We start from the raw sequence: 22,154 nt of genomic DNA on the forward strand, positions 1-22,154 counted from the left end.
AGCAGAAAATAATAAGGATACTAGCAATTTGTTAGGCAAGTGAAGAATAACTTTGGACCGCTGGAAAATGTAAAAAATTAACTAGTTCGGACTACACTGGTACAGTGCCTTTAATAAAAAGGCAGTATGATAATCAAAAAATTAACAGTGCTTTCTGTCTCAGAATAGTGGCTCTCTTAGAGGATAGAGTGCATGACTGATAACAGGTGAGTGTAAAACACTGTGCTTTGATGATATGAGTGTTAAATGGTATGTTGTGGAGCAGAAAGGCCATTCGCTGGCGTTAAGTTGAGGGTCGTCTTACCCGGGAGGACTCGTACGTGGGACTGGACTCGCCACCTGGGGCCCAGGACGCTTGGTTGGTCCGTTCTTCTAGACCTGTCAAAAAAAGACAAGTACAACTCACTCAGTCAGGAGCACTTCTCAAAGCATGCCCACCCTCTCCCATACAAACACATGGCATTGTATTCTAGAAAAACTGCTGCTTAGTTATGAACTTGATGTTGAAACAACCAGGACATCCCCAGAGGGTTGTGCATGTGCACGCTAATGTGGGTGGAGGGAGGAGATAGTGTTTTCCTTTTCAGAAGTTGACCTCAGCCTTTAACAACACATTCAAATCGATGCAATGCCAGATACACCTTCATCTATCTTGTATCTGTATGCATATCTGTAATTTAACTAAAACAAAGTTTTGTATTTTTCTATTTTTGACTGCACTATCCATATCTTTTTCATTGTTGTTGAGATAGCTTGGAACAATAAACAATATTTCCATGATCTGGCAATGATTTATTACAAACAGCTGAGGAACAAAAATGTATAAAACTAATTCTCCCTCTATTTTTCAAAAGTCAAAGTGAAATACAAAAACCAATAACCTTAACCCAACAACAGAGACAGACCATCTGGCATATGCAATTTTCTCAATCTAATTTATCCCATACAGTGTATAAAATGTTTGATGCTTCAATTCTTCAAGTTATAGTCATAGCCACTAAGCAAACAAAATTGCAGGGGCATTAACATGTCCCAAGTTATTGATTGTACCAGTTCTGATCTAATTCAAGAAAAGCAATAGCTTTTCTACAATTTAGATTATATAGAAACAACAGATTTATAATACACAACTGTTGTTTTAAGCATAGATTAACTACAGTTATACACACAATAAGGTTTCATTTTGAAGTAATAAAGTTGTTTGGTTTGTAAAGTTGTTTTTAAGTGGATGGAAAAGTCATTAGACTATATATTGTTGATTTCTTGCAAGGTCAAATTATGTTGTGAAGCCTTTGATCAAACTGTACTCTTAAGCCTACAGTCAGTTAAAGAGTAAACTCATGCTTCACTGAACAACAGGAGTGCCTGTGCTTGTTTTGGTTCAGTTCTAAAATAACAAGCTCATTTCCTCTTCTTAAATGTTGTGACTTAGGTTTACTGAAATGTTTGGATTTCTGTATGTTAGTATTAGCTGCCCGTTGCTCAAATTTAAATTTAGCCAACACTATATAAGACCATTACACAGTGAATGTAACAATAGTGAGACTGTTTATTCTATGGGCCAGTGGCTGTCATCTCGTCTGATTACCATCTCCTATCGGGGCTCAAGGGCCCTCTCTCTTCTTCGAGCGCAGGCAGCAGCACAACAAGATTACTCACTGACACAGAGAGCTAAACAAAACACACAAATGCACTGGCTCTAATGCACGGCTAATGAAAAAAGAACAAAGCTCCTCTGTGGAAATCCTGTATTCCTACACACATCGTTTATAAGCAATTCAAAGCAAAAGCTAATCTAACTCTGTGACTCTGCATCAAATGATTAGGATAAAGATAACTGTATGGTACTATTCTTACCAAGCACGCAAGTGTTGGCTGATAAAAGCAAAATTGCAAAATAGTATCATAGAATAGTATAAGCTTTTGTTAATTTAAAAACATTGATTCAATAATAGTAACAGTTTGAATGAAACATTTACAGCATCCTCACTTTTGTCCTGGTTAGCTCAAGGTTAATGTAACAGGTCCCATTATGCATACAAACAACAATTATGGGGGGAAAAAGGCAGGAATTGTGTTATAAAAGTATTACGACAAGGTTTGTCAATAATAAATAAACTAGTATCTAATCTACTAACTCACTTGAACTTCATTGATGTTGTTCAAAAAGAAATATATACTTATACTTATGCAATATAATATAAAGCAAACATGATGTAAAAAAAATGATAATATGGGTGTGATGAAGAAAACAGAGGTTCTCTGTATCAATTTCGTTTTCTTTTTTTTGTGTTCTTTCTTCTGTTATGTTGGAATCTTTTTTGTATCAAAATTGACTTTTTAAATGTTCTCAAAATGTTAATGCAAAAACATAACAAAATACTATGTTCTAACTGGTTTATGCCTACATTTGTTAAGTTTGGATGCCACTGACAAGCTTCACTCCAGATAGAACAAAACAAAACACTACATGGCACTAAATGAAAATCCTCTATTTAGCAGCGCTCGTTCAGTGGCGGCTTCACTGAAGAGTCAATGGCCTCATCAAACCTGCATCATCAACACAGCTGGAGAGAAGCCGTGATGAATCTCGGTCAGAGGCACTTTGGCTATTTTTTCCCATCCCTCTTCCTCTGGCACACATCTGAAGGGTCTTGCCAGTCCCACTCCGGCTCAATTATCGAGCTGTGCCCAGCTGAGATGCAATAATCCAAACTCTCATTCCCGGCAATTTCCACACTTGTGTCTGCACAGTCACTTGCCTTATGTTCACTATCACTTATGGAGGTGCCTCTTCCCCACCTCGAAGATTAGAGACACAGGACCACATGCAGCAGGACGAGTCGGGGGGATTAGGAGACACACTTCTGTGCTTGACTCAATAATGGGTTTACTCCTAGATCATTTTATTCTGCTACTTTTGTATGATTAAAATAATTTAACCACAATAATAGGAAGTGTCTAGTTTGGTTTTATAGGACAGGACATTGAAAACCATCATCAGTTGCTAAAGTAAGGATGGTAAATCAATGGCATTCAAAGTATTAAAAATAATTCTTTTGCACACCCATTATTCAAATCTGTGATGTTACTTTTTTTTTAAATAATTGGCTAGTTCATTTGAGTGGATATCTCACTATGCTGAGTCTCTTTCCACAGCGCTGTATCCAGATCAAGGTAGGCAAGGGCAAAATAGGCCACAGAGCTTCTGTGAGTCTCTCTCTTCATTGTTGGCAATGCCATTTATGCGTTGCACATCAGGCGTGTGTTGGACATCAGGCTGGTGGCACCACCACTGCATATTCTACAGTGGAATGCATTTTTTTTATCGTGACCAAGAGGTTTTTTATGGATACCTGCTCTAAACAGCTGTGGAGAGGAGCAAGCTCAACTAGCCTTTGTCAGTGCTTGCTACAATTTCAGCATACACCACAATGGTACTACTATACTTATGAAGTATCTATATGGGTTGTATTCTATAATATGTGAACCAAAGCGTGGTGAACATGAGCCAAGACATCTAAGTGAGCAAGAGGCTCCCAATCATAGCATCAGAAGTAATATTTGTGTATTAATTGATAAGAATGGGGACAGTGGTGACATCTTACTTACAAAAATGAGAGATGTTAACCACACATAAAAACTGAAGGTCTACCAACTTACTAACTTGTGCGTTCAGGTTACCCTTATTTATTATTAGGATCTCTGTGTTCTCACATAACAAGATGATTCAATAGAACAGCAAATGAGCATGTAACTCTCCTGCCTCACAGTGATAATGCTAATGTGTTCATTTGAGTCTTTTAAAAAGCAGCTGAAGACACTCGTGCTTACAAAGACTTTTGGTTGACTACTGACTGTCCTATGACTCTATTTGACTTATTGTTGTTTCCTTGCTTACTTACTTACGTGGCCGAAGGGACCTACACTTTTTTGTTTCTTGTGCCACCTTTCATCAACTGCTGAACTTAAACAGTTGAGTCCAATCACATTCACAACCAGGCTTAAATAACTAATCATAATGACTGTAAAAAATAAAATAAACAAAACAATATGGATCACATCTGCGCCCCAGATTAAATTTCATGGTTCACTGACAGTGGAGCGTTTACATTGGCTTTGTTAGTCACACGTGAATATTTTGTTAACTAAGCCAAAGATAGATACATTAACTACATTTTGGTGAGTTCTTGATGAAATGTTAAGCTGCACGATTATATAGAAATACTGTGGGGGAGAAAGACCAACAGGGGAAGGGTATGAGCAACTTCTTTTTATTATAGAGCAAATGCAACAGTGCAAATACTCTCACATGCAAATGCATCTTTTTAAATATGAAGACCAAAACATTAAAAACTACACTATCAAAACTGGAGACTTAATTAGATGTACTTCTGCCTAATATTTAGCCCTGCACTTGTTCACTTGATTAATGAGGTTATTGAGTCCGGGTCCACAGCGGTTATATATTAGTGATGATCAATAAGAAACCTCAAGCCAAGCCAAAGAAAAAATTTTTTATTGCAACACCAAATCATACAATGCATACACTAATGTCGATTAAAACTATATATAGTCTCCACACCAGATTTCAGACTGGATCCTGCACTGAAAGCTCCAAATACATTAACTAGGAGTACGACCTATTCTAACATTGCATCTCGACGCTAATGTGTTGTTGGTCTTGTTGTTCAGTTTCCACTCAGAGTCTTTGGTTTCACAGCCAACTAAAGACAACAGTGCTTTGTGAATGAACACAAAACATGCTTTCATAAAACCAACATAATGCTTGATTGTTGACTTACTTTAACAGCACACCAGACAATAGAAGTTTTGCATTAATGTCCATTTATAGCTATAGGAAGTGATCCCAACACAGACAGCCTAAACACAACAAAACCAACATCAAAACATACATGTAAATCTTGTCAAAAGGTCAGTCAAAAACAAATACAGAACACCAACAGCAAAGACCCTCTAAAACAAGCCTGAACAAACCGCTACTCAAGGAACTGGGTCATCAAGCGGAGCAACAAAAGAAATTTGAATAAATTACTGAAAATATCCACTAAATTGTCTTTCATGAAATCTCACTATAAAACACCTATACTGCTTCAACAGAGGCCTATATGAAACATCTGAAATTGCCAAGAATGTTGTTATAAACTTTTTGAATGATTGTTTGTCAAGAAGACCCTCACTAAACAATTGTTTTAATGGACATTGTGACAGATATGTGAAGTATGTACTGTCCATCCTATTCATTACCAAAGTGATAACTGGATCAATACAAGCTGTCAATTCACAGAGACCATTCCTGCACCAAGTCATTACTACAGCTCTGCACTACAATCCCAGGTGAGCACAAGTTTTGAGAGTCAGGTGTGAACGACTTCCCACAAAAAGATGGGAACAAAGATCAGTTGACGCTCTACATAAGCAACTTTAAGTGTGTGTGCATTTACAGATCGACAAAACCAAATTAAAGACAGACCTGTATGTTTTTAGACATGGGACAACAAGTTCCTACCTGATGTACTGAACTGGCTGCTTCCAAGTGTTGTAGGCCTGTTTTTCCCTCCATTTACAGGTGGTGAGAACATCTGTAATCAAAAGTAAATGTACGAGCCAATAATCAGAATCTTTTAAGAGCCTAAAACTGTTTGCACTCAAGTTTTCATTTAAATAGTAGCCTAGAATAGACTAAACAATGCATTAATAGCCTCTGTTCCAATACTGATAGGATTTGCACAAGGTTACATTCATAAATTGCTAATTGGAGGTCACATTGCAAAAAATAACATGTGAACTCTCTAAAAACTAAAACATGAATATTACTAATAACAATATAATTCAATCAAATGTTTATGCCTTGGAGTTAATAACAAATACATAACTATTACATTTTTTTAAATAATGCATCAATAAAATACAGGATCTTATTACCTGTCCAGTAATATCATATGCACTGGAAGAATACTTGGTGAGTTCATGAATTGCCCCTTTACCCATCACCACAGAGAAGTGTGAAGAGCGCCCTACCGCACTGAAGTCCAGCAGGTCACTTAACTCCTTGTCTGTTCCGAGAGCGGCAATCCGCTGCTGAGGATTCATTGTGTCCGTCTAGAAACCTGAAAAACACCGCTATTTGGTCACAAATGAAAAGGTCCATTCCGCGTGTACCACAAGATACGACTGTCATGAGCATTTGTTATGAATGAAGAATGCAGGATAATGTGTAAAGTATACTTGGCATTGGTGTTTTATGTTTTAGGTGACAGCACTTCTGCATGACGTTTAATTAAATGGTACATACAAATCTTGTTTTCTTTTTATTTATGCGCTAATTGCGTCGATTAATCAGCAGATAAGACGTGTTTTATAGAGAGAGCCGCATCAGCGCGTATTGCGGTAACAATGTCCTCATGATCAGCACTGACTGTATCAGTAGCACATGGTTTAAGTCTCTTAAGAACGTGTTGTTAACCAGCATAATGCCACTGATTTGAGTGCCAAATCTTGTCAGAATAAAGATGCTGGGGTCCCTGTTAGCGAGGTTAGCTCCTAGCACTAGCCGCAGTTCAGTCTCTTTTCAGGCTTTAAAGGCTGCAGCCTTTTAGCGGAGATACGGGCATGCCGTGCAACATCGACTGCAAGCGATACAACACAAAACTACACACTGTATTCATGAAAGAAAACACAAAAATGCAATACAAACAAAAACTGATCGACAATTTATAGAGTCCAGTGATGGATCCCCCAACTCCTAACTTCTTTCACTGGTCTGAAAGCTTTTTGCAAACTCCCACAGATTTTTACCTTAGTCCGATACACAAAATCCAACTAGGGTGATCTGGTGATGCTTCTCTTTCTTGAATAAGGCTCAAATCAGGAAAATGTGGATTTACGTGGTTATATCAAGGAAATTATCCTCTATATATCAATAACGAGTTCCCCTTAGGCAGACATTTTTGCTTTGCGAAAGCCTCAGCACCACGATGACAGTGGTTATTGTATCCCTCCGCTGAGACGGTGACATGAAAGTCCCACACGCAGACTGGGCTGTGCAGACTGTGCAGACTGGGATGTGCACACGGGGATGTGCACACGGGGATGTGCGGAGACTGTGCACAGCGGGATGCTGCGGGAGCCTACAGTGCACACGCGCGCGCACTGTCCGGGGCACAGCCGTGACCACTACACCTGCTGCACGTGCTCTCAGGAGTGAGCATCAGCGCTTTGGGGAGCAAAGATAAAACACATTTGTCAAGGCCATAAAGAACTACGTTTTTTGGTAATTCACAGTCTGTATAGGTAGCTACAGGTAAGAAATGCAAGATAACTTCATAATTGTCGCCGATCTGCTGGCATGGTTCTTAACCTTGAGTCCAGTACAAAAACATGTTTTTGATTCTTCGGGGACCAAACTGATCTGAAGGCTTTATCACAAAAAAAAAAAAAAAAAAAAACAAAAATCCTGAATCCTGCATAATACAATAGTGAAAAATCCTATGCGATAGTGCAATGCATAGTGTAAAATTGACATTTAAACCTCTAACAAAACAGTGTGTGGAAACAAATAAGACTCCCGGAGACTATGTCCACAGGTGTGTTTGGGTCCCCATCATCTGTCACAATATAAACACGTAGGCTACTGCAAAGGCATGTTTAGGCTTTAATAAGACTAATAAATCGTACACCCAACAGAGAACGCAGGCAGGCCGCTGTTTGCGATAAAAATAAACAAAGCGATAGACATCATAGCGGGAACATGCAGCGCAATAAGCTTCTGAAGGAACTACTTTTTCCTCCGCAGCGTTCAAAGCCAAACTATACGTTGGACCCTTGGACCAGACTACCAGCGTATCTGAATGAAAATAAGTTTGTCTCTACAATAAGCTAAATAAATGTTATAATAATAAATAAAAGTTTTCTAACGGGCAGAATTGTCCATTGTGGCCTAAAGAAGTTTGTTCTAGTTAAAAAGTCTCTGCTAAGTCTAGGGCTTGGCCAATAAGACTAACTATTATTGTTATTATTATTATTATTATTATTATTATTATTATTATTGGTATTATTATTATTGGTATTATTATTGTTATTGTTATCATCATCATCATTATCACTATTATTAATTTAATCTGAATGGTCAATTTCACTTTATATGAATTCTTAAAATCCTCACTTACGATCAAAATATTCTGCCAAATCAAATTTTTAATTGACAGATTTTTCTCGTATCGGGGACGCGTTTGCTGCGGCACATCTGTTAGTTTTGTTAAATCCAGACTGCCACCTGTTGGACAAACGCACGTCACCGCGAACAGATGCACAATAGGGACAAAAAGCTATAGGCTGTACGGGCTATTGGCCACTTCCAACATAGGTCAGTATATAGTCTATCAACATGTCGATTTTCACATATATATTTTTGGTGTAGTGGTATCATTTTTGTACCATTCATCTGTTTTGGGCGTCTCTATCCAGATGAGCTCGTGCACTTAGACTAAGAGCCCCAAACTGTCATGCAAGCAACTTCTTTAAAGAAATCGTTTGATGTCAATTTAAAATTTAATAAACATGACCTAACTGTGTCCCCAGATACAAGGTAAACATGTTCAAATCAATTACAACTTTTACTCATAACAATTGTAATTCTGATTTATTCTTAATTATAAAAACATTGGCCATGATGTCCCATTTATTTGGTATTTTTTTTGGAATGAGCGTCAAATATGTCTCTCATTTGGGTTTCCTGTTTCAATACTGAAATCCTGTTGGTTTAAATTTAAAAGGACTCTGTCTGACCTGAATCCTCACTTTTTAAACTCCAGCACCTGTAGTCAATGAATCAGTGCTAGTGCAGCCTCTGCAGCTCAGTGAGTGGGTTCTGGAAGTTCTGAGCTTTCACATGAGGCATGGGCTGTCCATATACTGAGAATGAGAAAAAACTCTGATGTGTCCTATCTGCAGGTTCAGGCTCTGGCAACACAGGGTAGTACCTTTTATAAAACAGTAAGAGTGCAGGCTACATACAGAGGTCATATGTGAATCATTTTGTTGTGAATCTTGAGTTTGTAAAAAAGATTTTAAATATTCAAACACATTCAACATAACACAAGTAAAATATCTTCATAGCCTGTGTTTTTGTTATAACATACCTTTTCTGTTATTTTTTACTCATGAGGCTGTATGTCTTTTTTTTTACTAACGATATAAACTGAAACGGTTGAAAAAGATACATGTTTTAAACCAATACTTACTAATACTGACAATTATTAACACGATTGGAGAACACACTCCTCATCTGTCTTGACTCCTTATTATTATTATTATTAGTAGTAGTAGTAGTAGTAGTAGTAGTAGTAGTAGTAGTAGTAGTAGTAGTAGTAGTAGTAGTATAAGCCGAAAGCACCAACATCCTATAATGTTAACTCTGACACACATTCATTATGACGATAAAATAAAACCCAGAAATTAAGTGTCTAGTTAACCTTTTCACAAATACCTAATAGTTCAAAAACGCAGAAACTCCATCAGACATCAAAACACTAACCTGCCCCCCCCCCCCCCCTCTGCTGCTCTCTGTAGTTGTGGCCTCGACTACCTGATTTACTCCTATTGCAAATAGTAAAAAGCTTTAGGCCTACACAGAGGGAAAATATTTATATGTTTTGTTTGGCATTATGCAGTTTGGACATTTAATTTGGCCAGGCCAGTCAGTGACACTAGGCGCAGTTTTGCTCCCCTGACCTCTGACCTGTAGATTTCCGGAGTAACCCAACATCGCTCCTCACTCCAGTGTCGCTGTTTTGTGTCTTTGAGCCCGTTTTCCACGTTGATGTCTCTGCGCTCGTGTCCGCTCCGTTATTAAAATATCTTCGTGTGGTTGAGTACTTTAGTGGAGAGTTGTGGCCGACCCGCTCCTTGATTTGCTTCTTACTGATGTCTCCGTGACTGTGCTCGTTTGCGCTCCGCTATCAGGCACTATATGCACCGCGGTGAAGTTGGTTTCACGTTGGATATTCACTTCCGCAACAACAGCGGGAGCTTGCACTGACTGTGCCCCGCTCTCTCTCGCGCGGTGCGGGAAGCCGTGTTCTAAAGTGCCGCTAGGTACGCAGGTTAGGGACCGTCAATAAATTACTGTTGTAGAGAATGGGGTTTAATAAAAAAAAAATCCCTGATCAAACAGAATTATGTAAAAAACCAAAAGTATGCATTTTTTCAAGGACAGGTGACCTACAAACCACAAACCAAGTTATTAAAGTAGTCCTCAGGTATCACACACACCTTTTGGTTTCCAGAATTAACATTTTGTGGAATTTTTAGGTTTTTTTCCCCCTTGAATATCATTTTTTTTTCCAAGAGCTTCTAAGGCAGGTGACCTAGAAAACCCAAGCCACATTACTATAGTAGTCCTAAGTTGGTATCACGGACACCTTTTGGTTTCCAGAATGAACCCTTTGTGAGCTTTTCAGGATTTTTTTTTTCTTTAAAAAATTTTGATTTTTTTCACTAGCTTCTAAGTAAGGTGACCTAGGAACCCAAACCATGTTATTATAGTTGTCCTAATGCCCAGGTTCATGCACACCTTTTTGTTTCCAGAATTAACCCTTTGTGGGATATGGCACCTGGAGAGGGGTAATCAGCCTCCTTGATCTGAACCTGAGTGGTGTTCCATCCATAGCAAACACAGCATCAAGTACAAGGGTGTCCATCAGTGCATGTGGGGCTGAAGGTTTATGGTGGAGGTGAGGAGGAGGCTGGAAAAAGGGGGGCATTGAGTCCCAGTAGACCATGTTCTGTGCCTCCATTGTCGATGCAGCCACTCGTAGTGTTGGTTGTAAGGTCTTCGGTGCCTGTCTCCACCGAATTCAGTGGTAGACACTTAAAAAAAGGAATGTCATCAGGCTAAAGGAGTCCTATCAAACCTTGTAGGCTTGTAGACCTCCCGAGGCAATAACGGGTATCAGTAGGCCAAGTGTGCAGCAGCTTGTGCAGTTGCAGAAGCAAAAACTTCAGGCTGGTAGGAGTTTGTGGAAGCCATGGAGGAGGATTATCACTTCAAGAAGGGGAGAAGTGTTAACTTTTCTGTGGATTACTTTGCAACTCAGGATGTGTTCGGAGGGTTGAAGAATAAGTATCTGCTCAATCCCACCGTGACGTCTGGACTGGTAGATCGAGGCAGTCCCCCTGTTTGGGGGGAACCAAAAGATGTGCCTGGGGAGTATGACTACTATAATAACTTGGCTTGGTGTTCCTAGCCATGGCGTGGAGTGGACATCAACATTTAATCAATAACAATAACACCACTTTTATACAAACTGCTATTGTTCACTACTTCTGTACTATTCTTAGCTATGTAATTTTTACTATGCATCTAGAAACCATATGAGTGACATGGCAGCTCTACACAGGTAATATACTACACATAGCTACATTCATGAAGAGATGCAAACAGCGACTGTGCAGTGATCAGACAGGTGCATGTAGCTAGAGTAAGTCCTCATGTGTCACAAACATCACCTTAAACTCAGCCCTGACCTTTCAGAGATGCAAATCAAAACCACGTCTTGTCTGAAGAAGCAGAGCAGGTCCAGATCATCCACATTTTCCTCCACACATGTTTAATAGTCCCGTTATTCCATTAACTGTTGCTTCATAAACAAACGGGCTCCTCTCCAGCCGCTGTCAATCCACTGCCCCGTCTCTATCCTCCATTTCACACAAACTAGCCCTGAAACGACCTCACTATTTGATTGACTGACTAACAACTGATCACTAGAAGGGATAAGCTAAAAGCGAGTTATTCCAGGCACGTGTTGAAAGTTGGCGCTGCTTTTGTAGCTTCCTGCTGCGCATGCGCACTTATGGAGCTATATAATGGGTTAGTTCAGCGCTGCTTAGACGTTTTTTGTTTGGGTTTTTTTTTTTTTTTTTTTTTTTTTTATCAAACGCCATTTACTACAACAGTCATTTATTGACGGTCCCTAACTTGTGTACCTCGCGGCACTTCAGAACAGGGATCCCCGCTCGCGCACAGGGGAAGCTCCCGCTGTTGTTGCGGAGGCGAAACTAACCAACTTGAAACTAACTTCATCGTGGTACTATATTCAGTTTACTTTTATAGTATTTTCAGATTAGTATCTGGCGCTACTGTAGATCCTTGTTTGTAGCAATGTCGCCGTGTGGTTGTGTCCTTCAGTGGAGAGTTGTCATCGGCCGGTCCGCTCCTTGCTGTGCGTTCATGCACACACGGTATGTGCTTACTGCCTGATAGACAAATATTCATTCATTTACGCTCTCACAAGTTAAATGTAGGTTCATATTTTACCTGGACCATGACACTGGTGTGGTCACTGCCGTTTTTCCATTTACTGTTGCCTGAGACTATGTCTTTATGTTTGACGGACATAACATAACAATAATTGAACTAAACAACTGTGTTGGAACTACTAACATTTGAATGAACTGATTATGTTCCTCATTCTATTGTGTTGAACCAATAGAAAGAAAATGATTTTGTAGCCATTTAAGTTTCTAAACTGAAAGAAACGGTTCAGTTATACAAACAAACAAACGAAGATAAAATAAATATAATGAAACCCTCAGGTGTCTCACCAACTTGTCCGTGCGCCTTAAAATGACTCTCCAGGTGCAATTTCTGGAGTGCTGTTGTTGGGAAATGTTGTATTATAGTTGGGTTTTTGTTTTTGTTTGTTAGTTTTTTTGTATGTGAACCATTTTTATGAGCCTTTACATTGCCACATTTGTAATGTAGCTTAAATAAAATATGAAGTCAATAAGCTATAGGCTAAAATTAGATTTCGTTATTAAAATGTTGTAAAATGTAATATTATTATTGTTATGAATTTGATGAACAATCTGATCCTGATTCTTATCAGGATGGTTGGTTTTACTCAAAATATACCTTGCACTTTATGTTTAACATGCCCAGGAGCTTGATAGCTCCCTTCCATCAGATTGTTGGCAAATGGAAAAAAAAAAAAATCTATTGGCGTTTTAAGGGGGGGTTAAGCTGTCTAGAGCCTATCTAGAGATACTGGAGGTTAGAGGTTATTAGGGTCAAAATGGGAGGAAGAGTTCAGGCAACTTTATTTTTTTATTTTTTGTCCGATTTAATATAATGAGCTGTTCTTCTTTAGCTTTAATTTGAGAGTTTTCATGTCCAAAGCACCTAGTCCCGGAAGTGCGATTCACACCAGGCGGAAGTAAACACAGAGCGGGTCTTCTGATTGGTTCGGGCAGATGAGAGTTTTCCGCCACGGCCAGTACGGAGTCATTTCTCTCTTCCCCAGACCTAAGCTGCTGCTTTTAGTCCTGGGCTTGTTTTGCAAAGACTGTCCCATTGCCCTGTCTCTTGGGAGATTTGAGTAAATCGGGTTGGATAATATCACCGATTTGTCGGTTAGTTTAATAGATATTAGTTGGCTGCATCCTTCTTTTGTCCGGTCCCTCCTCCTCCTTGCTAGCACCATAAGCTAATGTAGTTTTCGCTTTGGGGCAGAAAAACGTCAAACGATTTAATTTGTTATATTGGTGTATATATGACTCTGTTGAGTATCATTATTGTAAGATAAACAGTGTGTGGGCAGAGATCATATAAATTACACATCAGACAGTAATGTTATGCTAAGCTAGCTAGCAGGAAACCTATTCTTACGCAAAAGCTGTGTATGCTTGCTACACATGGCTAAAAATAGTACCTACGATACAAGGGAATATTTATGCCATTTAGAAGCTGTTGTTTCAGTGATTGTTTTGTGTTCTACTTTAACTCATACTTTTGTCAATTTTGTGGTTCCACTTGTTTTTTTTTTGTTTTTATAGAAGCTTTTATTTGCTGCAGGTTCATAATGTCTGAGCTTGAAATGGAGTGTGTGGAGGAGGAGCTGGAGCCATGGCAGAAGTCCTTCCCGCAGATAAATCTGACTGAAGAAGATGATGATGAACCCATATTTGTAGGAGTAGTGTGTATGTATTAAAACACTTCAGCCTCTAGAAAATTATTTCACTGATCTGGCAGTTTAAGTGAAAATAATGTCTTGATTTGACAGCTGAAGACCAAAGGGAGAGAGATTCTAAACCAATGATCATACAATGGAAATCTGAAGAAAAAACAGTTATTAGACAGTCCAATCCTCAACCTTCCACTGGTCCGTCATCATTGCTGCCTATCAGTGTAGTAGGACCCCCCTCAGTACCTGCTGTGCCAGCTATTTCACCGCAGCCCATTATTGTCAATAACCAGGTAAAAAAAAAGTCACTTTAAAACAACATATCTTTATCTTTGTGGGCGTGTTGCATTATATATAACAATATGTACCATATTTTTCAGGGCTTTATAGTAACTCCACAAATTGCAAACAGTAATTTTGTCACCTCCCTTGGGACTCCTGGCACTTCATTTACATTTGTATCAGGTAATCCATTTTGTCTTAAAAACAAACAATAGCACATTTTTAGACCATTATCTCTGCTGCTGTGGTAGCATTCACACAGTAACCTGAACATTTGTGGTTCAGTGTGTGTGGGTGTGGCTGTGTGGTGTCTGTGCACAGGAATAAAATTGTGGGGACAGAAATCAGTATACAGAGTCACCTTTGTGCGTACCTAAAATCAAGTCAAGTAAATCTTTCAGTATTAGATCAATGTTGAGATATGCGTTAATTTTAGCCAATGTTAGGCACATAATTAACTACGGTTAAGGTCTCGGTCTTCCTTAGAATCACTCAGGTGACGTGTCACCTCCCAAAAGTTGTTCGTGTTGCTTTGAGGTTAGGCAATTAATAATTATAGTTGAGATCAAGATCAGTCTCCAGAAAATGTATGTAACTCAATGTAATGTCCCAACAAAGCACTGAATCCGAACATCTATGTGAGTCACACTGATGACTTTACGGCGACTTGCCTTCCTCTCCAGGAAATGAATGCAAGTTACTCTAATGTTGCCAAAAACATAGAAAGTCAACATGCATGTGTATAAGTATATTCATGGTTTTTTTTTTTTTGGTTTTTTTTCAGCCCAACCACAAGCATTTCAACAAATTTCCCCAACTTTGATACACGGTGTAGTCCATAGGCCTACAGGCCAACAAATTAGCAATAACATTGTGACGCTGTCAAATGTCCAGGGTCCAACTGTCAACAGACCCACTCAGATGCAAGTCAAGCAGGCCAACAGATCTTTGCCACTAATGAGTAGGTTACTTACTGATGGCGCCATTGTAACCACAAACATAGAAATAATTCTTAAATTCTCCATTTGTTTTTTGATTTTAGTTTTGAAACCGTTGTTCTTTATAATGTTTTCAAAATTTTTATTCAAAGGATCTCCAATGTCAAGCGATGTTACAGAAAATGGGTTGTCTAAACATACATGCACACACTGCAAAAGTATCTTTTTCGATGAAAATGGACTTAAAAGTCATATGAGGGTAAGTTAATTATGAAGCAAATTATTTGAAGTTTAAGCAACTCATTAATCAAGGTTTTCAGGACAATTGTCGCAATACATTTCATCTGTATATTTGATATTTTCCTGTTTCAGAATTGTAAACCAACAGTTATTGATGAAGGTGTAGCACTTGCACTGCAGCAGTTTGGTGATGGTAAGCGCATAATGCTGGTTGGAGAGTTCTACTACGGCAAATTTGAAGGAGATGGCTATACACCAGAGACTGAAAGGGCAGTCACCTTCAAGTGCCAAAGCTGCTTGAAAGTGCTCAAGAATAACATTAGGTATGTCCTTCAACAATATGGAGTAGATTATTCATTCTTATTCATATTATTACTATTCTTATTATTATTATTATGTAGTTGCAAGCAATGCCTACTCATTGGTGTGACAGTAGTGTCATTATTCAGTATTTATTAATATGAAAAGCCTTATTTGTATAGCTTTGTCAAACAAATTTACACAGTGCTTGATGTAACATACTGCAGCAAGGAAAGCAGACTACATTTCTAATAACTAACAGCCACTTTTGTGCCACTTTTGCACTCATTGTGCCTAGTGAGGAGATTCCTCCCATTTTTCCTTTGTTACTCATAAGCTGCCATGTTTGTTTTGACAAACAGCTCGTGCATTTCTGATTGGTTAATCCTCACCCGCATTGGTACTTTGGTAGGACCCGATCCCAGACTACACGTCTTTGAATAGTATTGGAAAAGAGCTTAGTCTTTGACAGCCAATTATACTGAAGAGTCAGTAAGTCCAAATGTATGTTGTATTACTATAATTTTCACTGCTGCATATTGGTACTACCGGAGTGGTGCCAGTTGAAACCAGACGTTTACATACAACATATAAATAAGACATTGTTTTTTTTCCTCACTGTCTGACATGAACTCAGACTAAAATTTCCTCCATCCATCCATCCATCCATTTTCTTCCGATTATCCGAAGCCGGGTCCCGGAGCCAGCAGTCTAAGCAGGGACTCCCAGACTTCCCTCACCCCAGACACGTCCTCCAGCTCCTCCGGTGGGACCCCAAGGCATTCCCAAGCCAGTCGAGAGACATAGTCCCTCCAGCTTGTCGTGGCTCTTTCCCGGAACCTCTTCTGGTGGGACATGTCCGGAAAACCTATCTAAGGAGGTGTCCAGGAGGCATCCGGAACAGATGCCTGAGCCACCTCTGCTGGTTCCTCTTGACGTTTCCTGTTTTCAGTAAATTAGGATTACAAAAATTATTTGTATTTTTTAAGACAATTTCTTAATTACTTTCTTCAAATTCAGAAGTTTACATACAGTAAGATTACTATGCATTTAAACAATTTGGGAAAACCCAGATGATGATGATAGGTTTATTGACAACATTTGAGTTAGAGACACAACTGTGGACATATTTGAAGGCACACCTGAAACACACTGCTTCTTTGTGTAACATAATGGGAAAGTCAAAAGAAATCAGCCACGATATCAGGAAGAGAATTGTGGACTTGCACAAGTCTGGTTCATCCTTTCATCTGTTCAAACAATTATATGCAAATATAAACACCATGGGAACATCCAGCCCTCATACTACTCAAGAAGGAGATTGGTTCTGTGTCCCAGAGATGAAGGGAATAAACGGTCAGAAATGTGCACATCACCCAAGAACAAAAGCAAAAGACCTTGTGAAGATGCTGGCTGAAGCTGGTAAGAGTTTACCATTATCCACAGAGAAACGAGTACTGTACCGACATGGCTGAAAGGCCACTCTGCCAGGAAAAATTCATTACTCCAAAAGAAACTTAAAAAACGACAGGTTACAGTTTGCAAATGCACATGAGGACAAATACCTTAATTTTTGGAGACATGTCCTGTGGTCTGACGAAACAAAAATTTTACTGTTTGGCCATAATGTGCATTGTAAAATTTGCACGAAAGAAGGGGGAAGCTTGCAAGCCAGAGAACACCATCCCAAGACTGAAATACAGGGGTGGCAACAACATGTGGGGTTGTTTTGTTGCATGACAGACTGCTGCACTTGACAAAATAGATGCCATCATGAGGAAAGAACATTATGTAGAAATACTGAAGAACACCTCAAGATATCAGCCAGGAAGTTAAAGCTTGGGCGCAAATGGGTCTTCCAAATGGACAATGACCCGAGCATATTGCCAAGCTCATGGAAGGATATCCAAAACATTTGACCAAAGTCATACAGTTTAAAGGCAATGGTAGCAAATACTAATGAAATGTATGTAAACTTCTAACTCTGAAAAAAGTAATGAAACATTGTCTAAAAAAGTCCTTCTCTCATTATTCTGGCATTCATCAAATGCAAAATAATTTTGGTAGTCCTAAATCACCTAAAACAGGAAGGGTTTAGTAAAATTTCGTGTCAGACAGTGAGAAAAAAAGCGTATGTGTCTTTTTATACACTGTATGTAAACATCTGGTTTCAACTGTACATTTTAATGTCTCGTTAGAAACAACACATTTTCTTGCAATCAAGTTTTCCGCCTGTTTGTGTCTTTTTAATTAGACTTACCAGTTCGATATTAATGGGAAATGTATTTAGGCTTTTCAAACAAAAGCTGTCATTCAGTAATTCAAATTCATTCATTCATTCACATTCTAGGGCTGAAAATGAAGCATGTGGGGTGCCAATAAAAGCATGTCTTCCTTCTTACTGCTGTTTTCTTCGAAGATAAATGATGGCATCATACCATTTTCTCTCAGGGGCCTAAAGATGAAAAATGACTGCTAGTTTAGGTGGCGTAAGAACTGCTCCTTTGATTAAATAACTTTGCTTCAGCGCGTTGCAAAAAAAGCATCTGTAAGCTGCTTTTAATGGGGAAACACATTTGTACCACAACCACACTCTCACTGCCGAGGTCATGGTTCATCCACATAAAAATTTCTATTAGGGGAGCTGAGGTAGCACAATGTACAAGCTGAAAAATGGGCCATGCCTCATCAGGGCACCAATGGCAGGTACCTGTGGAGGTGCTTAATGCAACCGCAGAGCACTACATCATTAGGCAAAACCAAAATCTATTTGTAATTGCAGATATTATAACAGCCATTATACATGCTTAGAAAGTGAGGTGCAAAAATGAATGAATTTATCTTTTAAAGCCTGTTGGGAATTAGCCTGAAATTGCTGTATGTATGTGGTCATGAATACATACTTTCATTCACTGTTGATGGTAAATAACAGTAGTTTGAATTTAAATTTAAGTTTAATTTATTCTGCTCATAATGTAGATTAAGATCATATGTGTTGTACATTGTTTTGTAGTTAACCTTGACCTGTGAAAGAAAAAAAAGGTTTGAATTAATTAGCCCAATTGTTGTGTTGCCCTACTACATTGATGGCACAATAACAACAATTTAAAAGTGCAATTGTGTTCTTGATGTACTAATTAAACAAATGCAGAGCATAACATTTTTATTTATATTTTGGTAACTAAATTATCATGGTTTACTTGGTAGGCTAACTATTTTGCGCCTATAATTTCATGATGCCGTACTTTACTTTTGAGGTTGTGTCCCACTGCAAACATATGCTTTCTTTTAGTGGTTAAATTGCATCTGTGTGCGTTCATCTCTTGTAGGTTTATGAACCATATGAAGCACCACCTGGAGCTAGAAAAGCAAAACAGTGAAAGCTTTGAAAGCCATACAACCTGTCATCATTGCTACAGACAGTACTTGACTCCGTTCCAGCTACAGTGCCACATTGAGAGTGCTCACAGCTCAATCGACTCTACAAGTACAAGAACTTATTTTTCCCAGTTATCCGCATGGCTTTTAGAAGGCACTATAATTCAGAATTGTTTTTGTTTTATTTTCAGCCAATTGCAAGATTTGTGAGTTGGCCTTTGAGTCAGAACAGGTTCTCCTGGACCACATGAAAAATAATCACAAACCAGGGGAAATGCCTTATGTATGCCAGGTTGGTCATCTACTTCTCATTTTCTGTTGTCATGTAAAGGCAGTTACTGAATATTTCTAACATCCTGTTCCATAGGTGTGCAATTTTAGGTCATCCTTCTTCTCAGATGTGGAAACGCATTTCAGAGATGCACATGCAAATACAAAGGACCTTCTCTGTCCCTTTTGTCTCAAAGTTGTTAAAAGCGGCCACATTTATATGCAACACTATATGAAGCATCAGGTATGTAACTGTAAAAAGAGGTTAAAAGGATGCAACCCAGAGCACTGTGTGTTATTGGTCCAATTTTAGTCACTTTTCTGCGGGTACTTTACACAATACCAAAGTTTACAATGGCCTGCTTTTCATTTGCCCATTAGACACATTTAACGATTGCAGTTCTAACAATAGATTTTATTTATAGTGCTATATTTATAATGAAGCATTGTGTGGTTAGCCTTTAGTGACATAATACTCTTTTCTTTTGTTAATAGAAAAAAGGAATTTTTCGTTGTGGAAAATGCAGACTTAATTTTCTTTCATTTAAAGAAAAAGTAGAACATCGTACTCAAGTTCACAAGACATTTAGAAAGCCAGAAGCTCTGGAAGGTCTTCCTCCTGGAACAAAGGTATAAAATATGTGTTTATAAAATGTATATAAAATGTGTGTGTGTACATACATACATATACACACACACACACACACACACATACACCTCATGTTTCTATCTATTTTGTCACACATATATATTATATATATTTTAGCTGCTGTGTTTAGAGATGTAAGAGATGTGCTTTCTTGTGGGTTAGGTGACAATTCGAGCATCGTTAACTGGAAAACCCTCTCTAACACCGAGCTGGCATACTCCATTTGGCTTAATTGTTACGTCAGATACGCCACAAACCACCAAACCAACAAAGTCCCCTAATGTTCAGAAGTCACAGTTGGGAAACTCTGGACCTGGTAAATCAAATGCATCTAAAAAAAAACAAAAACGTGGAACCTCCAAACATAACTTGGCACTTAAGAATTTCAGGTGGGTGAAAGAGCAATTCATTGTCTATATTATATTATATTACTGTAATTGAAATGTTATGCAAGCTTCTAGAGGGATGCTACTTGGCCATTAACAAATTCATTGTTTATTTTACCATATTGGATGCCTCCCTAAATAATGTGCAATTTTTTTTAGACCGAGTGGAAAACGATACATATGCATTGAATGCAATGGCAGTATTTTGGACTTCTTTTCACATTTTCCAATGTTATTACATTGTGGTGCTTGCAAATACAAGACAAATTGCAAGAAATCTATTGGAAATCACATGATAAGGTAACTTCTTCTACTACTAATGTTTCTCTATATAACATTGTTTTAACCATTGTTTTAAATTAAGACTGACCATTTGTCCTTTTTTCAAGATTTCACAGTACAATTAGCAAGAGTCGATTTTCAAAAGAAAATGGAAAATATTCTTCCTCATTAAAGTAAGTAATTTTTCATTATTTACAATGTTATAATTGTTAAAGCACAGTTTGGGAAAATAATGCTGTTTTTTTAAATTTACAGATTAACTCTTCTCTGTCTCAAATGTGATCTTATGGATACATCTGGTGGAAACCGAATGACCAAACATTTAACAAAGAGGCCTAATCACAGATGCAAAGTTATTCAAGACAAAGGTAGTTTTTCCCTTGTCCACAGTTGGTGTTTACTAGTTATGTCTGTATTTCTGCTACTAATATATGATTCTTGTTTGGGCAGATATCACTACCAATGATCAAGAGTAAGTAAAACACTTACCCAACTTTCAAATTGTATTGTGATGAATGACATGGCAGTAGTTAGTAGTTGTCATGTTTTTTTAATCATTTTTTATAAGAATAACAGTATTTTCCAGTCTTCCCATTGAACAAGCTGAGGACTTGAAATCAACAATGACGGAGATGCCCGACGACCAGGACGAGACTCTTTCTATCACAGGTGTCACAACTGCTAATTACACTAACATTGATCAGCTACAACCTTCAGTGAAATCAACCTCGACAGACTGTGAACAGGAAAATGGACTTTCAGAAATTATTACCGAAGATTCATAAAAGCCACTTCTTCTAGAGGCATCCAATGAAGTACCTGAAGTACTTTCAGATTAAAGTGAAACAATGACTTATTGAGACACTTTTAAGCAGGCAGATAACATGATTATGATAGGGGTTTGGTTTGATGTTACTGTACCTGTTGGTATTATTACATTCATATTCATCATTACAATTTTTTATTTAAGCAATCACCTTTATAATCTTTACAAAATATTCAATTCTTCCAAACAATTAATCACTCTTTCTTTGATTCCTATTCTAGTTTACATGTTTTTTATTGTTGTTTTTAAATATAGATAGATATATATTTTACATTTAATGTTATCTATTTCAGTAGCAATTCATGTTTATGTTAACTATTTAAATGGTGTACATTGAAAGCTGTAACTTTAAAAATGAAGCATGGTGGAAGTGTTTTCTTACTCCAATAAACGACTGAAATGAATCATCATTAGCATCCTGCGTTTATATTGGATTTTAGCAATACAGCATTTGTCATTGCAACACAATGCCAAATCGTCAGTGTCTTTGAGTCAAAAGTTTCTTTTGACAAACCCATTTTTTTCATGAACTTTTTGTTTTATCTTTGTTGAAATACATTGTATATGTGAGAATGTTTTTTTCTTTCTCGCCACAATTTATGTGTGAGGTTTTAGAGTACA

General features: G+C 38.1%; 2 protein-coding genes across 10 annotated transcripts in view; one reads left to right on the forward strand and one right to left on the reverse strand.

Annotated features, from left to right (window-relative positions):
• tcf12 (transcription factor 12) overlaps positions 1-6,986 on the reverse strand; it is a 45,069-nt gene extending 38,083 nt beyond the window's left edge. Inside the window, exons 1-4 of one of the 2 annotated variants that reach the window (XM_033984095.2) lie at positions 6,820-6,986; positions 6,043-6,131; positions 5,531-5,603; positions 305-378 (exon numbers count right to left, since the gene is read on the reverse strand). In XM_033984095.2, the coding sequence (XP_033839986.1) occupies positions 305-378; positions 5,531-5,603; positions 6,043-6,114 (219 nt within the window). In that variant the 5' untranslated portion in view covers positions 6,115-6,131; positions 6,820-6,986. The remainder of the gene's footprint in view (positions 1-304; positions 379-5,530; positions 5,604-6,042; positions 6,132-6,819) is intronic. The other variant, XM_033984087.2, reaches the window with a different exon arrangement.
• Positions 6,987-13,257: 6,271 nt separating this feature from the next.
• Positions 13,258-21,942, forward strand: znf280d (zinc finger protein 280D). Of its 8 annotated transcripts, none has more exons than XM_055220969.1 (17): positions 13,258-13,431; positions 13,874-13,998; positions 14,082-14,275; positions 14,363-14,447; positions 15,049-15,225; positions 15,355-15,461; positions 15,575-15,765; positions 19,072-19,229; positions 19,312-19,412; positions 19,488-19,634; positions 19,886-20,020; positions 20,202-20,428; positions 20,585-20,725; positions 20,815-20,880; positions 20,963-21,075; positions 21,158-21,179; positions 21,284-21,942. In XM_055220969.1, the coding sequence occupies exons 2-17, from the start codon at positions 13,881-13,883 to the stop codon at positions 21,303-21,305; spliced, it is 2,004 nt and encodes a 667-aa protein (XP_055076944.1). In that variant the 5' UTR covers positions 13,258-13,431; positions 13,874-13,880; the 3' UTR covers positions 21,306-21,942. The 8 variants fall into 8 exon arrangements, with proteins under 8 accessions (XP_055076944.1, XP_055076941.1, XP_055076945.1 ...); XM_055220966.1 differs by having other exon boundaries at positions 13,265-13,431; positions 21,294-21,942; XM_055220970.1 differs by lacking the exon at positions 15,049-15,225 and having other exon boundaries at positions 13,265-13,431; positions 21,294-21,942.
• The last annotated feature ends 212 nt before the right edge of the window (positions 21,943-22,154 follow it).

The sequence above is a fragment of the Periophthalmus magnuspinnatus genome, chromosome 3, assembly GCF_009829125.3.
Source record: "Periophthalmus magnuspinnatus isolate fPerMag1 chromosome 3, fPerMag1.2.pri, whole genome shotgun sequence".
Lineage (NCBI taxonomy): Eukaryota > Metazoa > Chordata > Actinopteri > Gobiiformes > Gobiidae > Periophthalmus > Periophthalmus magnuspinnatus.

Coding starts and splice junctions, on each gene's coding strand:
- znf280d (XM_055220965.1), top strand. CDS start 13,881: ATGTCTGAGCTTGAAATGGAGTGTGTGGAGGAGGAGCTGGAGCCATGG. Junction 13,999..14,081: donor CATATTTGTAGGAGTAGTGT/GTATGTATTAAA, acceptor TTGATTTGACAG/CTGAAGACCAAAGGGAGAGA. Junction 20,881..20,962: donor AAATATTCTTCCTCATTAAA/GTAAGTAATTTT, acceptor TTAAATTTACAG/ATTAACTCTTCTCTGTCTCA.